At 40.5% G+C, this 17,521-nt stretch overlaps 1 protein-coding gene across 2 annotated transcripts in view; it reads right to left on the minus strand.

Moving 5' to 3' along the window:
- Positions 1-17,521, minus strand: part of PPP1R21 (protein phosphatase 1 regulatory subunit 21) — a 374,265-nt gene that overhangs the window by 253,906 nt on the left and 102,838 nt on the right. For both annotated transcript variants that reach the window (XM_078649644.1, XM_078649645.1), the window contains exon 9: positions 13,350-13,499. In XM_078649644.1, the coding sequence (XP_078505770.1) occupies positions 13,350-13,499 (150 nt within the window). The remainder of the gene's footprint in view (positions 1-13,349; positions 13,500-17,521) is intronic.

Genomic DNA, 17,521 nt, shown 5'->3' on the forward strand with positions numbered 1-17,521 from the left:
CGCTTTGATTTACTTTCTCGCTAGCAATAGCTGCGAGTATTACAGCTGATGTTGAAAAGGCTGGTGAGCATAAAATAATATATTATGAGCTCAGCTAATTTTTTTGAAAAAGAAGAGCTGAACGCGGAGAAAATAAAAACAGGAGCAGCTGTGTGTGTCAGAGCCGCCGCGCTCTGATTGGTTAAGGCGTCCGGAGCGTCAGGGCAAGGCCGCGCTCTGATTTGCTGAGGCGTCGTGCAAAGCTACGCTGTAATTGGTTAATAGCGTTTCTATGTTTAGAGTGGTTGCGCTCAATTTGGTTAATACACGTCACTACTATCAGCCGAGAATTTTAATTTAACAAGTATCCTCGGGTTAAATGCATGTTGGAGAGCAATAGATCGGCTGTCTGTATGAGGTGATTCCCATACATAACACACATTTGAATGAAGAAATAAGTCTCCGCTTTGGATTCCCTTGTTACAGTCGCGCAATTGTTTTTAAAAAGAAAAGGGTGTTGTAACTGATGCGAGCAAGCGATTGCACACTATATTAAAATTGTATTTCCAAAGAAGGGACTAAGAGCGAGAGAAAGAGAAAGACTGACAGCTACAGCCGCGCTGAGATTGGCTGAATATCGCTAAAGCTGCGCTCCGATTGGCTGAGGCGTTCATGACGTCACCGCAAAGTCGCACCGTGATTGGCTAGAGCTGCCGAATTGTTTATGAATGATGAATGTCCCCGATTTGATTATCTTCTTGGTTGCGCTATTGGTTTAAAAGGAAACGTGATAAAATTGATGTACATGACGAGTGATGACTCGCTGTGTTAAAATTACAATTCCTAAAGGAGGGGCTGAGCGCAGAGAACTAGAAACTGTAGTGGCTATGAGCGTCAGAGCCGCCGCGCTCTGATAGGCTGAGGCATCCGGAGGGTCAGACAAAAGCAACGCTCTGATTGGCAGAAGCATTTGTGATGATGTGATTGGCCGAGGAGTTGTTTACTTCTGCCGAGAGTGTTAGGGCTTAGATTTTGCTAATACTAGTGCCCAGAGCTTCGTTTTAAATTGAAATTTGAAAAAACACAATCCCGAGAATTAAGGTGAAATTGCCTCCATCTTTACAGCTGACTCGTTTTGCAGCAGCCAGCAAGTGTTGTGACATAAATGAAATTAGTGATTTATGGGGTTTAAATTAAGTTCAAGGGAAACTAATTTGATGCTGGTTGATAGAGGGGAAAAACGGAGGATCTTGCAGCAGTGTGTTTAAATAAAAATGTTATAAATCTTTCTTCACAAGTGGTAGTGCACAAATGTGAACAAACAAGCATTCCTAAATACTTAATAAATTTTAAATGTTTCTGCTTTTGTTAAAATAAGGTATTTTTATTATTGCCTTTTGCCAAATATATTTTTCTGTTTCAAATAAAATTGAATACACAGGTAAATTAGGAATTGTATTATTTTAAGCAGAATATAAAATTTTATTTCACCTGTCCTTGAAAATTAATTAATAAATTGATCAGCAAACGCTAGAAGGCCAATAAAGTAAACATACATTTTTTTTAGTGAGATTAAATTTTAAATAAAGGTTACTGACCCTTTTGTTAGTTGCTGTATTACTGGTGTGATTATTGTATCCCACAAGGCTACATATAATTTATTGACAGCAGAGTAGGAGCTATCCATTATTAAATTAGACAGAGTGTATTAGGAGGTTACCTGTGTTTAAAGTGGTCGCGCACGCAGAAGAATTATTTAAAAAATACCCAGTTCTGTCCTTATTTTGATTTATTAATTAGATTACTTCCATTAGTGTTTTTAGTTGATTTATTTTGCTCCTGCCCAATTTAAAGTAAAAACACAGTAGAGAGAGAAAGTCTGTTGATTAATTTTAATAAAGGTAAGTATTTAAAAACATGGATAAATATTATCAAAAGAAAGAGAAAAAGTGTTCTTGGTACAAGAAAATGAAAAAGGTTGTTGCTAAATGCGAAAGTAAATTAATGATTCCCAAATTAGCAAAAAATAAATAATAAAAGTATCAGAGTAGAAAAATTTGATCAGTGTAAAAATGATGTTGTAAATACAGATCAGGACAATAATTTAAGTAAAACCCCAGAACAGATTAATGTAACGCCAAAAGTCCCGGTTCAGATTAATAGAGTCTCAACTAAGACTTCTTCTCAACGTGACGCAACAGAAAAGCATGATGAAATGACTAGTACTTCTGGAATTAATATTCCTGATTATGTGAATTCTACAAATGATTTAAAACAGTCAACGAAATATATGGAAGAAGTGACAGTACCTGTGTTTGGAAAAGATGAAATTAGTTCCACAGATTTATCAGTCTCATTAAATTTTGAAATTCAAAATTTTGCTGAAATTTTTTATTCTAATGTACCTGAAAATGAGCAACTAATGATTCCAACTCAGCAAGAAAGAGTGATGACTCCAGTTCTAGCTAGTGAGAAGTCTGATATTGATCTGATTGATTTGACACAGTCTGATGAGTCAAAATTATGGTCAAAGGAAAAGAAGATTAAGATAAATGAGATAAATGAACAGTTACAAATACAGCGACAGGTGATGATTCAGCAGAATGAGATGGCTTCATCGCCATTGCAAAATTATGTTAATAAGCAAACAGATAAAACAGATACAGGATTAAATAAAGAACAAGAAAACAGTCCACAAAGAATAAATGTACTCCCAGTATCTTGGAATGAATCTGATGGTTCTTTTAGTGAAGACAACCAAGCAATAGATGAAATTGATCAACAGATTGAAACAAATTTGACAAATGATGATGAATATCAGGATGTATTAGAATGTCACAAAAAGCCCAGACAGGACATTAAAGATGTTCCTCTGCCAGAGTCAGGTTATGTCTACTTCAATGATGACCTTTGTCTAAGAACGAAGGAAGACTTTATGAGAGCAGCATATTCTGTCTGCACAATCGCTGATGTTGCTGACAGTGAATATGGTTATGGAGTTGTGCATGATTATGAACAGCTCTGGTCCCAAAGAGGTTATTTAACTTCTGCAAGTTCACCTATCAGAAATGCAAATTTAATTAAAGGATTGATTGATGGTATTCAGTTGCCAGTAAGGATTGCTGTCGTGAAATGTGCAGCATACAAAAAGAATGATGAACATGCTTTGAGTTCACTAATACTAACATCTGTAGTAGAAACATGGCAGGAAGTCAAAGATTTACAAGATGAAGCAACTCATGGTGAGAAAAACACATGGTTGAGAGCAGAATGGGGGGGCATTTTCTGGAACACCTACCTGACGACGGGGGGTCACCGCTGCTACCGCTGCTGCCGCCATTGAAGCCGCTGGGTCCCTGACGCTGCGAGGTGGAACTGCAGCTCCCAGCAGGCTTCGCGAGTCCAGCCCAGCCGCTTCCTGTCACCACGCGCCCGGAGGCGCTGTAAAAGGCGGAGGCTCTCACTGGAGAGCGGGGGCATTTTCTGGAACACCTACCTGACGACGGGGGGTCACCGCTGCTGCCGCCATTAAAGCCGCTGGGTCCCTGACGCTGTGAGGTGGAACTGCAGCTCCCAGCAGGCTTCGCGAGTCCAGCCCAGCCGCTTCCTGTCACCACGCGCCCGGAGGCGCTGTAAAAGGCAGAGGCTCTCACTGGAGAGCGGGGGCATTTTCTGGAACACCTATCTGACGACGGGGGGTCACCGCTGCTACCGCTGCTGCCGCCATTGAAGCCGCTGGGTCCCTGACGCTGCGAGGTGGAACTGCAGCTCCCAGCAGGCTTCGCGAGTCCAGCCCAGCCCAGCCGCTTCCTGTCACCACGCGCCCGGAGGCGCTGTAAAAGGCGGAGGCTCTCTCCGCATCGTGGACGCGCGCGGGCGTCGCCGGGCTGAGCCCGGGCAGAGGGCGGGCCATCTGTGGCCGTCCGGGGACGACCAGGGACGGGACGGGCCACCCCCTTTGGCACCACCTGTGAGTACGGCCAAGTGGTAAACTGAGGATTTAGCCCTATTCTTCTTTTTTAATTTGCTGTTTGTGTCTTCCGAACTACCGCCCAACATGTCTATCCAATCCACTTTACCAGATAACTATTTACTGAAAGTAGTTAATAGAATTAATACTGACAGAAGGAAATTGCTAGGGAAAAGTACCTTGCAAGATTTCCCTTTGGGTATGCCACTGGATTCCAATACTGTTGTTATAAATACGACCAATGACATTGTTACAGCAGTTGAGACTGATAATACTAGTATCAATGTAGAATCTATTGAGGCTCCCGATAATGTGACTGTAATGGAAGATGATCCGGGTGAGACCGACGTAGGTACTCCTCAACAGTCCATCAGGGCCACAAGACTTATGAGAGCATGCAGGAAAACAGCTCCCAAACGGGGAAATCATCATTCTGGCAGAAAAAACAAAAAGGATATTACTCACAAGGAGAACATTGAGGATATAGGGGCACTAATTAAAGACAGTTGTGTTTCTATCAAGTCCGACCAAATAGACTTGCTAGTGAGCACTATTGATAATAAATTTAAAATGATTGTAGAGCCCTTGTTAGCTAAAATTGAGGGTCTGTGCATGGAAGTTTGAGATTAAGGGATGTGGTGGACCAGCATTCAGTTACTCTGGATAAAACCATATCAATTATTAAAGATACAACGCGCCCAATTTTAGCACCAACACAGGAAAGGGCTCAACAACGAAATACAAATAGCGCCCCTGCTATTGCAACTACTGGGAAACAACTGCCCAAAGAGCTACCTGTATGCCCATTAGCTCAGGACATGGGTCGACCTTTTCAGCTGCAGAGAGCGGGGTCAACAAGTGTAGTGCCGGCTATCCCTAATCAGGATGTAAGATCATCTTCATCATTTTCAAATAGGGAGAAGACTGCTCCAGTGCCAGCTGTGCCAGCTATACCAGCTGCCACAGGGGGGACTAATAGGGTACCTGTAAAGATAAGTAAGCGCCCCGTAGACCTTCCACCTGAATGTGTACCCTATGTTGTAGTCCTAACTAATGTCCCGACTCTAACGCAGGCCCCATATACCCAAGAGTTGGCGGACTCCCTAAAAAATAAAGCAATCTCTTGGCTAAATCGACACTGTGGTTATCCAGTTGGCTACTCTGATCAAATCATTTCTATCAGAAGAGTCAATTGGATTGGTAACACTAGGAAGACCTGTGGGGGCGACTGCGTGATTATCAACTTTAAACATCCGCAACATGTTGCAACGGTCCTACTTAGAGCGGCCTCACTCACGCAGTCCGAGACAGATGTCATTGCAAGGCCATTGGGATACTTCTACAACCATCTTAATAGGTTGCCCTCTGTAAATAGTTGGGAGGGGCCAAAGAACAACAACAACCACCAATCTATTGTAAACAGACCTGGGTTATCTACCTTATGTTTTGGTCCCCAGGATGGCACACCTATCCCGCCGATGCATATGCTGAATTCGGCCCATGGTGGGAATAGATTTATAACACAAGCCCCCAATTTCCCATCAGCATGTGATAGTATTTTGTCACCTGTTAATGGGATGTTTTATCAAGTCCCAACCCAGAATAGGTACCAGTCGCTAAGTTTCCTGGATCAAAATGACTGACATGAGATTAATTCAGTTCAGGTGAGAGATGATACTGGAGAGTCAACCATGCCCGTAATTGAACTGGTTAATAATGCGAATGTGGATTGTATGTCTGTTGGGGGAGAAGAGGAGAATTTAATGTATAACATAGAGCTTTTTAACTTAGTTGATAACATGTCCGTATCTATTGACGGAACGCCTATTGTCAGCCATGATAGGGATAGGGTAACTTGCTATATTGCTAGCTGGAATATTGCAGGCCTGATGGCCAAGGAGGATATGCTGGGATGGAAAGATTTTATTGGTTTATTTGACATCATTTGCCTACAGGAAACATGGTGTAAAAACTTTAAGGGCAGTGATGGCTTTGTATCCTATGAGCGTCCTGCCTTGACTTCGCCTCATGGCAGAACAAAAGGAGGGCTGCTAGTTTTGATTTCAGTCAAGTTACCTATTTTAGTGAAAAAGTATGTAAAAGTGGGGGTTCATTCCCAAATCCTATGGCTAGCACAAGAAGCAGGTAGAAATATACTTTTGATTAATTTCTACAATAATATATTTGACGGCACTAGGCACATAGCTATTAATGATTTAGATAAAGCAGTGTGTAATCTTGTGAAAAATTTTAACGCCGTTTATGAATTTATTTTTGGGGGGGATTTTAATGTCTCAGTTTGCCCCTTATCATCTCAGAAGTTATGTGGTGTCTATAATCATTCAGGGGTTGCCGATGTTCATTTTCCTCTTCATTTGTATGGTGAAACCCTGAATGATATTCTGATAGATTATGACATGGAAATCATGGAAAATGTAAAGAACGATCTGGGAGAAAGCATACCGACTTTCAAAGGGAGGGGGGCTAATACTGTAATTGATTTTATATGCATGTCTTCCAATCTAATCCCCAGGTGCTCTGAGCCCAAGGTGGTTGACGTAATGCTTAGCGACCATAACTGTTTAATTACTGAAGCTAAGATCTGGAAATTTGCCACCACACCTGATACGGGTACTATCGTTAATATCGAACCCCACAGAACAAATGGTGTCAGGTTGAGGTGGAAAGGAGAAAAAGCCGATGTAACATCTGATTCTATCATCAATAGCTGTTTGATGGAAATTTCGGCAATCCTCGAACAGGATAAAACTATGGTTGCCAGTATTGATCACTTTGATAAAATTAATTCAACCATCAGTAAGAAATTTACCAAAGAGGTAGGGCACAAGAATAGACAAAATAGGGGGTGGTTTGACCATGCTTGTTCTAATGCCCGGAGTGATCTTAAAGAAGCCTTAGCAGCCAAACCGAGATAAGAGTCTAGTGATCCAACTTAGGGAGGATTTTAAACTGGTCTTTAAACGCAGAAAGGCTGAACTACAGCAGGAAGCGTGGGACAATTTAAGTCAAGCAGCAGAACTAAGGAATTGTACTTTGTTCTGGTCCACGGTGAATAGCCCATTCCTCAAGGACGAGAAGGTGCCAGTGCTCACATCAAATGTGAGCATGGAGTCATGGATTCAACACTTTTCTATCATATTTGACTCTGGTAATAGACCAGCCTCCTATGGAAAAGGCTGGCCTATCGCTGCCTTAAACATCACCATAGATGAGGTTATGGTTAGCTTAAGAGCCAGTAAGGGAGGGAAAGCCCAAGGACCCGATGGGGTACCCATAGATGTTTATAAGACCGCTCCGGAGATCTGGGGCCCATTGTTAGTCAAGATCTTTAATGCAGCTGTTAGCTCTAAAATACCATCTACTTGGGCAGAATCAATAATTTTCCCTATCTATAAGAAAGGAGACCGGAGCGATGCTAAAAATTATCGACCAATATCCCTACTGGACTCATCTGTTAAAGTTATGAGCCGGGTCCTTTTAGACAGATTAGAGGAATGGGCAGAGACGAATGAGATTTTAACTAATAGTCAGTTTGGGTTCAGAAAAGGACGTGGCACCATTGAGCAGTGCCTGAATTTAGAACTCTTGGTCGGGAAATATACCCAGGCTAAAAAAGGGTCACTATATTTATGCTTTGCTGACCTAAGCAGTGCTTTTGATATGGTAGACCACGCCATATTGTGGGCTAAACTGATCGAAATGGGAGCTCCCGACGGTATAGTCTATTTTTTGGCCCGCCTGTATGAAAAACTTAGTGCTAGTGTCCGGTATGGGCCTAATGGGGAATGTACGAGCAAGTTTAGGATCGGGAGGGGAATCAGGCAGGGGTGTGTTTTAGCACCCCTACTTTTTACACTTCATAAATGAGGTGGATTCTGTCCTGCAGACAGTTACGGCAGACGTACCTAGAGTTAACAACTTTAACATCCCTGTGTTACTCTATGCGGACGACGCTGTGCTGCTGTCCAGGACCCCCCTGGGTCTCCAACACTTGATGGACAGGTTTGTGCAGTTCATCAAAAATAGGAAACTAGTGATTAATAGGTCGAAAACCTATGTGATGGAGTGTGGGCCAGGTCGAGCTAAAACGAAAGTTAATTCTCATTATTTTATAAAAGGCGAACAGGTTCTAAAAGTTGACAACTTCTGCTATCTGGGGATCAATTTTTCTAAAAATGGTAGCTGGGATATTGAACATAAAGCAGTAAAAACTAAGATGATTAGGAGTGCTAATGGGGTTTTTGTATTTGCCAAGAAGCTGGGGAATAGACGCATTATGGACATGTTAAAACATTTTCAATCAAGATGTCTATCTGCGGCCCTTTATGGGGCAGGAGTTTGGGGTGTGACATCTGCCGGGAGCCTACAGGTGGAGGAGAATAATTTTTTGAAAAGGCTCCTGTGCTTACCCAAATCTATCTCCAACATCTTGGTTCATAAGGAAACAGGGACTCATTTTCTGAATGATCTAATCATGTTAAGACCCTTAATATTGTGGCGCTCTGTCTGGCTGAATGAAGGCACCTCATTGAATAGAGCTATTATTGAGGATTGCCTTTCCTTGGACCAGCATCTAAAGATCCCCTGGATCAAATATAATATCGATAATTTTCGAAAGGTCTTTGGATTTAATGTGATCAATGATCGGTATTGTGCCTCCGATATCTCCAAGTCAAATCTGAAAATTACGTTTTTGAACTTTTGTATAGAGAGGCGTGCTTTGGAAGAATCAAAACTATCTACCTGTAATCTGTACAATAGCATGAATGAGTTTATTGGATTTCATCCTTATCTGACACAGGTGACCAGAGTTTCACACCAGTTTGTACTAACCAGAATGAGGATGGGAACAGTACATTATCTGGTTGCGTGCCCTAATGTAAAAATACGCCCTACTGGACCCTGTGCTTGTGATAACAATACGGAACAGAGCACTATGCACTTTCTTTTATCTTGCCAATTGTATAGCGAATTACGGAAAATCTTCTTAAAGCCCATCTTGAAAAGATTTGGAGTAAGAACAATTACTGACTCTATGAAACTGCTTTTTAATCTGCACCATCCGGACATTTGTTTTTTCACGGCTACTTTCCTACTCAAGGCTACTGGTGTTAGGAAAAGTATGTGTTTTTAATTATTTTAATTATTTATTCCATCCCGCACTGGATAACAAATGTATTATGTTTTCTCGCTCTTTTTAACTAATGAAATGTTTGCATTTGAAATTGTATGTGCTTTTATGGACATGTTTTTTATGCTCCGAATAAAGCTTTATGAAAGTGAAAGTGAGAGCAGAATGTAGACAGCGAGATGAGGATGAGATTTGGACACACAAAGATGGCAGAGTAGTTTTACTAAATAGCATGATTACTGACATGGACAGAATGTACCATAGAATTGTAGAATTTCTTTATCAGAGGTGTCTGTCTTGCCAACAAGTGAACACAATTAAGAAAACAGTTGTGGGAATGGGAACAGAAGGACAGGAGAGTGGTTCATTCACCAGATTACAAATGGAATTCATTGAGATGACACTGCATAACAAACTGTGCTACGTTTTTGTGATTATCTGTTTGTTTACAAGATGGGTGGAAGCATTTCTTACACGACATAATGATGAAATTACTGTTGAAAAGTTATCAGATGGCAGAAGTCATATTGAAAAGAGACAGCTCCATTGTGCATATAGACCAGAAATTTCAAATGTTGTGGAGCAAGAGAATGGTACTATAAGGAACAGAGATGTAAAATTGTACCTAGCTACAGGTATAAAGTGGACAGATGTCCTTCCACTTGTTTTGATGTTTCTGAGAAGTACTACTGATAAAAAGACAAGTTTAAGCCCACGTGATATTATGATGGGCAAGGTCATGAGTCATGCATTCATACCAGTGAAAAGAATGATGACTATAAATGATAGCATCAATTTGGAGTACTACAGGAATTTATCAGATGTAGTGACTTCTGCGTCTAATCAAAATTGAACTGAAGTGCAAACAAGAGAAAAAGAGCAAGCACATGATCTGTTACCAGGTGAAAGGATCAGGAAAAAGGTTCGTCTAAAGAGAAATTGTCTGGTGCCAAGGTGGCAGAAAGGAAGGCCAGTCAGTCTTGTCACAACAAATGCAGTGAAGTGCAAAAGACTGAAGAGATGGATTAACACTGGCCATATTTTTTGTGTACTTACACCTGAAAATCCTGATGAGGATAGTGTCATCATTGCTGATTCAGATTCTGAAGAAGAGCCTAAAAGAAATCCAGATCTTGAAGATCGACAGGTTGGTCGACATCTGGAGAATATGAATAGAAAACAAGCCTTGAATGAAAAAGACTTGAAAGTTGTGACATTAGACTCAGAAAAAGATGAAAATCTGTTAAACAGAGAAGCAGAAGAAGAGTCTAATCAAGTTGTGATTCAAGACCAGGAGAGTATTGAAAAGCAGAAAGGAAGCTCTGAAAGCAGGAACAGGAATTCTGAAACTGGGAAGAAGAAGAAGATGAATTGCCAAGTACCAGCTACAAAAATGATGTTCCTAACAGAGTGAAGCTGCTTAGTAAAGAAGTACCTGAGTCCAGAATTGAAACTTCTGACACTGAAACTGATGAGAGTGATGAAGATTCTCAAGTAAGAAAATTCAGAAAAAGAGTTTGGAGAACAGAATATAATGTGACCAAGTCAAAGAAGAAATTATCAAGAAAAGATGGTAATTGGCCAGGAGAAAATGAAGGCCTAAATTTCAAATTGGTACACAGATCAAAAGAAAAGATTGATGAAATATCAAGTCAAAAAGATTCTGAAAAGAAAAGTGAAGCAGGAAAGAAAATAGAAGTGATACCTATAGTGGAGGTAAATAGTAGCAGTCAGAAAGAGATTGAAGACAATAGTGACAATGATTGAAGTACATACCTGTTAAAATTTTAGGTTTTCTGTTTTTGGCATAAGGCTGAAGAAATTGTGTTAGGTGACACAAGGTCGAAGAAATTGTGTTAGCTGGAAAAATATAACTTGTGACATTAGGTCGAAGAAAAACTGTTAGAAGGTTTAAGGGTATATATATAAAATATATATATATATTTGAAAAAGGGGGGTGTTAGAAATTTTTAGAAAATTTAGACATTTTTAAAATTTGTTTTATTTTTCCTTACAAGCTTTATAAAATTTACTTTCATGTTTTTATACATAACAGCTCAAGATGCTTAATCTTTAAGGGATGTTGTAAGATGTCTCTGATATGTATGCTCCTAATAATTCTACTTTAGTAAAACTCAATATGAGAGTTGTAGGCAAACTGATGAGACAAGTCTTTAGAAATACTAACACAGGCGAAATCGAATCATGTTCATCTTAGATAAAATTTTTGCTAAAAATTTTGGTGGTGTTTGGTGATTTTAAAATCACCAGATGAGGGAGTTGATGGAGCGAGATTCAGAAATGAATTACATTTCAGCTCGTGAAGTTACACTTCCATAATTAATTAATAATATTAATGATCTGTGCTGTGTGTGTATTAATTCAAACCTAGTTTTAAAAAAAAGTTGCATACACAAAAGACACGTGGGAAACTAACATGTGTGCTCATAAACGTGCATTATGTTGCATTCTCATGTATGTGGAAAATAATAAATTAATCTTGTCTATAGTTATGTCATAACTAATAGCAGCTGTTTTAAATAATGGCATGTGCTTATTTTGCTTCCTTGTCTATGTAGTGTCACTTTACTCTTTACAGGTGCATAAAGAATCCTGTTGGATTAAATGAAGAATGGTAGATATAAATGCTGCTTTATTTGTTGGCTTCTGCTAGGTAATTTAGACTAATGGGTTAATTATTAGCTATGGAGGGTGGCAACAGAGCAAACTATTTCTTTTATTAATTTCTCTTTTGTGTTTGTTTATATAATAGTTTTATAAATGAAGCTTAGAGATGGCTGCAGAAAAATAGTGCACTTCTAAAAAGTGACGTAAGAAAAAGGTGGCGCAGAAAAATGACGCTTTCTGAAATGAGGCCTATTGATGAAACTACTACAAGAGAAAATAATTCTGAAAAGGATGAAAAGCCTATGAGCTTTTAATTTGAAAGGTTTTTGGAAAGAACTGCTAAAAGTGACTCTGTGGAGAGGTTTGTAAACGTGCCACGGGAGCTCAGAACGAACAGGCTCAAGGTTGGAAGGAAGAGACGTGATAAATTTTGCATTGCTTGAACTTCTTTCGCTACAAAATGTAGCAGCCTGAGTAAGTGCTGCCAAGACTTGCATGAACAATGGACTAGTGAATAACCCGGACATGAGGAAGAAGATGTCATATTTTACTGTGGCATGAGGTGGCTCAGCCAATAGAGTGCTAGAATTCATCTGATGGAATGTGAAAAATTGTTAGTTCAGCTAAGTTTAGGGTATAAAAATGGGCTCTGGCAGCAGACATTTGGCTTGCGCTTGAGATTCCTGAGGGACGTGTTATGCTGATGGACAACATATGTAAGGAAAGGAGCTTTTTATTAAATACTTTATTTCTAGGTGATGAGGGTAGAGACAGAGAGATAGGGTTTGGAAATGCTTAATTTTACTTATTTCTGCTAATGAATAATATTTCTTGATTTATGCTCTTTTTCTTAATTCTGAATAAACCTCTCTTTATGACATTTTCTAATGCTTGTTTAATAAAAATTCCAAAACCTGAGTTTTTCTAATTATGTTTAAATAAACTTTCAAAATGACAAGCTGGTCTTGATTATTGTGTAGTTTAAAACAACATATTTAGATCTTATCGCCTCATGATTCAGTCGCTCTGTTGTTGATATGGGTCTAGTGTTGTATGGTAAATTTAGTGGTAGTAGATAGAGTCATTTATGCAAAATTTTGGTGAGAGCGCTGGATCACACATACTGCACCAAAAGAATGATAAAAATGCTGCAACAAGCTAAAACCTGGGAAAAGGGGTTGAACCAAAATACACAAAAAGTTACGAGAGGAATGCTTGCAAATACCATAACCACTGACTATCACTTGGGGTAGCATTCAAATCCTTCATATATCATATGAGGTAAGAGAACTGATCAGTATTGCTAAATTGTGCATTATTTAAAGTCATCTTTTTCAAATTGTACATTCTGAGCATTTTCACAATTCTAATAATAAAAGTACAATTTAAAATAGTACACTCATCAAAAACCAATTTAAAAGCATGAGCTACAGTATGAGAACATGCCAGTATCGTCATTGCAAAATTGCAATACGTTTTGCACAAGGCACTGTATTATATAGAATTAACTATAAAGCACCTAACAAAAAGTGGAAGGATTACGACAACATATAAGTGGATTTCTGTGCATATTTCCATCAGACATAGTAATTCCCATTTCTGAATCAAATATTAATTTACCTTTTTATTTAGTGGTGATATTACATCAATGGCAGAATCGATGGGAAAAATCTGTACTCTTTGTTCTGTGTATGTGTGGAAGTTCAGCAAAGCTTTAACAAAGTCCTGAATAAAGGAGAGCGCTTGTCCAGCAATGTCTCGCACCTTGAGCTAAAACACAAACATCAACCCTGTAAACAATACATTAGAATAGATGGTATTTTATTCAATACATATCAAACTATAAACACAAGAACTCACAGAAAGAAATATTACATTATTTATGAATATTAGAGCATCAGTCAACAAGGAATCTCTCAGTGAGTGAATGGATTTGATGTAGGCCCTAAACCATACAGGAAATATCCCTGGACGTTTTAATACCAAATCACATTTTTACACCTGTTTCCAGGTAGAACGACAAAAAGAGAATGGATGATTTTAAATCATCCTTTTAAGGAGTATACCAAACAGTAGCAGGGAGGAGCCAATATTTTACAAAGCTGGTTCACATCATCTGCCAGAACCGCTATTTATGGGCGTGTTTGAATACAGGATCAGTAGCACTCTTACCACATGACTCACAATGACTTAAAGTATCTTCTTAAGAAGAAAACAGAGAAACCATGAACATTTTAAACAAGATCTAAAATAGAGATTGGAAGAACAGTGAGGATCTGATCTGACTGTGCATTTCATTTGGAGAGCAGGAATGCACCTATGTCTGTACTTGTGTGTGGTGCAGCTGTGAAAAAGGAAAAACATTTGCTTTGGATGACGGAGCTGTACAGGAGCTCTATGTGCCTGTGTACACCTAAGATAAGGGGAGCCAAGTCTTAATAACCTTTCTCCTCTAATGTGTGCATCAGGATAGTCCGCTCAGCTTATTGGGACAGGTCTTTTTTAGCCTTAAGAAAAAATAGACAAAAATAAAATACAAATATATCTGACATAGAAACGAATGCTACTGTTTTTCTGGTTGTACAGTAAAAAGTGTTGCATCAAGTTGGATTGGTATAATATCAACATTTCTTATCAGACTTGACTTGTTTACTGGAGGCATAATCTCAGCATATAGGTCAATAGATTCTTTTAAGAAAGGAAGTTAATTTAAATCCTGTTTATTGCAAATTGATACACAAATTACATATTTTTGGAGCCCTTTAAGATAGAGGAAACACATTCTTGCAGATTCCTAGAAGAATTTACTGCAGACAAAGAAATGTTGCGGGCTAAAGTTTCCAGAGAAACCCATAAGGTAGAGGAGAGTACACCCGATCATATTTCTGGGATTTAAAGAGGAAGCCATGAAAGATCAGAAACTGGAGACAGTTTAGACTACAAGGAAGGCATCAGCAAAGGGCTGTTTACTTTTTTTTTAAGTCCTCAGTTACAAAGATGGGGAGGATAGAAATCACAGATATGTGAAAAGATGTTGAGAGCAGAGGCACCCACACATGGATAGCAGGCTATCCAGGGGTACAGTTTAGGAGAGTTTCAGATGCCCATGCCCTGCTGGACACACTTCAGGGACTTTCTGCTTCCTCCTCCTAAACCTGCTGCTAAGACTGCACTGAACCATTATGGTGAAGATACACAGGAGTCTGAGCTGTTTCGAGTAGCTGCATCATAATTTGACCCAGAGACATGTAGGGCAACTGAGGGCTTGTTGGTTGGGAATTTCATTATTACCGTGTCTGCACCTCCCAGAGTGATCCTGGAGGTAAACAATTATTAGGATGCCTTGTGTAGTAATGCAGGCCTGCAAAGGGCTTCTCGATGCCAGGAGACAGCGCTTCATCTGCCAATGTACAAATGATCTTGGTATTGACACTGGAGACCAAGCGCAGGTCAAGGGCAAGGATCCAGACAAGGATATGCGAAATAGGGTTTAATGAAGTCAATTGCAGAGAGCGGGTCCCTCAAAGGGAGTGAATAACAAATAAGAGTGAATTAAGGATAGGTGCTGGGGGTCACATCCTGAATGATCCTTTGTAGAGATAATGGTTTAAAGGCGTTAGGTTCACAGACAGACATATACACACTTGCTTTATTTCTAAGAAGCAAGAATAAACCCTTTTCCTATAACTAGCTGGGGTGCCTTTGGTTTCTAAATAGTATCCAACTTCATGAGGTTATAGAGCTCTGCCATCAGCTCGTAACTGATTGAATGTGCATGAGGAGGGGCAAAGGGCCAATAAAAGGAAGTACTTAATTTGTGTCCGTCAATTGAGAGGCCTTCAAGGTTCTAGTGAAATCAGTCCAAGTCTCTTCCTTCCACCGGTAAATAAAGATCCCAATAAGATAGTCAATTTTTCTTTTTTCCAGAGGCAAGAGAACAAAAGAAGCAGAAACTCTTGATGGTCTCTACCGGGTCCTTTTTTTCTCTTTTTTTTATCCACAGAAAAACTTCTCACTATCCATATAGTTCAAGAAGGTTCTGGCACTTAGGGGCATGTAGTTGCTTGGAGGTGATGACTACCTAACCTTTTTGCCTTGAGCATCCCACAGTTAAACATTTCTTTAGTTCAATGGCCATTCAGGCATTTTGCCTTGCACCTCTTCTGACAGATGGGATGGCTAGAAGAAGGCCTGTCTGTGAACATGCTCTTAACGACCTACTGCTTGCTCCTGTGACTACGTGAGTTTGAGTGCAGCCCTGCTAAATTAAGTTGGCCTGGGTAGGCCTTGTACCTTGATGTAAAAATTATCTTTGTCTCTCTGTGGGTAGGCTTACTGGGACTTCTTCAATCCTAGTGCAGATTCTATAGTAAGATCAACCAAGAATGGCATCAACATTAATTAACCTGTCGGGGATGTAAAGCAGACTTACGCAAACATTTTTTTTACCCAAGCCATTAAAAATGTCCTTGACTAAGGGTGCTTTCACATGGATTACTGCATAATTACATCTATGAGGGCTGCCTACACCAACACTAAGCTGAGCAGGATTTCGAATGCCGCAATAATGGTGCTAGATGTTGGGTACTCTGTACGTCACACTGAAGAAAGGGTGCAGAAGATAACTTCTCATACATTACAACTACTGCCACCATCAAGAGGAATGGCCAAGTTTCTTCTTGACTTAAAAGGACAAGCCATGCCACGCCATCTAGACTCATCTTCTGGCGTTGATAACTCCCACTTATGGGGGCAAATTTCAGCTTTTCCGACGCCACTGACTGTGCCATTTAACACTGCGGGGCTTAATAATTTAGTTGTCAAAGCCAGATTAGTTTCCTTTGGTTAAGGTTTCCTCTTACAAGTATTTAATCTTTGAAATTGAATAGTCCAAGGTAATCAATCAATCAATCATTTATAAAGCGCACTACATACCCGAGAGGGTCTCTCAAGGTGCTGGGAGGGGAGGGGGGGTGGGGCTGGGGGTGCTACTGCTCGAACAGCCAGGCCTTGAGTATCCTCCTGAAGGTCAGCAGGTCTTGGGTCTGTCGTAGGCTCAGTGGGAGGGTGTTCCATGTCTTGGCGGCGAAGTGGGAGAAGGATCTCTCACCGGTGGTTGTTCTTCGGATGCGCGGGATGGTGGCGAGTGAGAGGTCGGCAGAGTGTAGCTGGCGGTTGGGGATGTAGAAGGAGAGCAGTCTGTTGAGGTAGGCTGGGCCGGTCTTGTGGAGTGCCTTGTGTGCGTGGCTGAGGAGCTTGAAGGATATCCTCTTGTTGACAGGGAGCCAGTGCAGGTTTCTCAGGTGGGGGTGATGGGGCCGAGGCGTGGTACGTCGAGGATCAGTTGTGCCGAGGCGTTTTGGATGCGTTGTAGTCGTTTGATGAGCTTGGTCGGGGCTCCCGCGTAGACGGTGTTTCCGTAGTCGAGTCTGCTGCTGACGAGGGCCTGGGTGACTGTCTTTCTTGTATCTGTCAGGATCCATATGTAGATCTTGCGGAGCATGCGGAGGGTGTTGAAGCAGGAGGAGGAGACGGCATTGACTTGCTTGGTCATTGAGAGCGTTGATTCGAGGATGATTCCCAGGTTGTGCACGTGGTGGGTACGTATAGGGGCTGCCCCCAGTGCCGTTGGCCACCAGGAGTCGTCCCAGGCAGAAGGGTTGGAGCCGAGGATGAGGACCTCCGTCTTGTCCTAGTTCAGCTAAGAGAGTGTCGTACCATTTTCTGTTTATTTACACAAGTGACTTCCTACTTTGGGCAATAAAAAGGACCCCAGATCAGCTTCAACTTGA

The sequence above is a fragment of the Lissotriton helveticus genome, chromosome 6, assembly GCF_964261635.1.
Source record: "Lissotriton helveticus chromosome 6, aLisHel1.1, whole genome shotgun sequence".
NCBI lineage: Eukaryota > Metazoa > Chordata > Amphibia > Caudata > Salamandridae > Lissotriton > Lissotriton helveticus.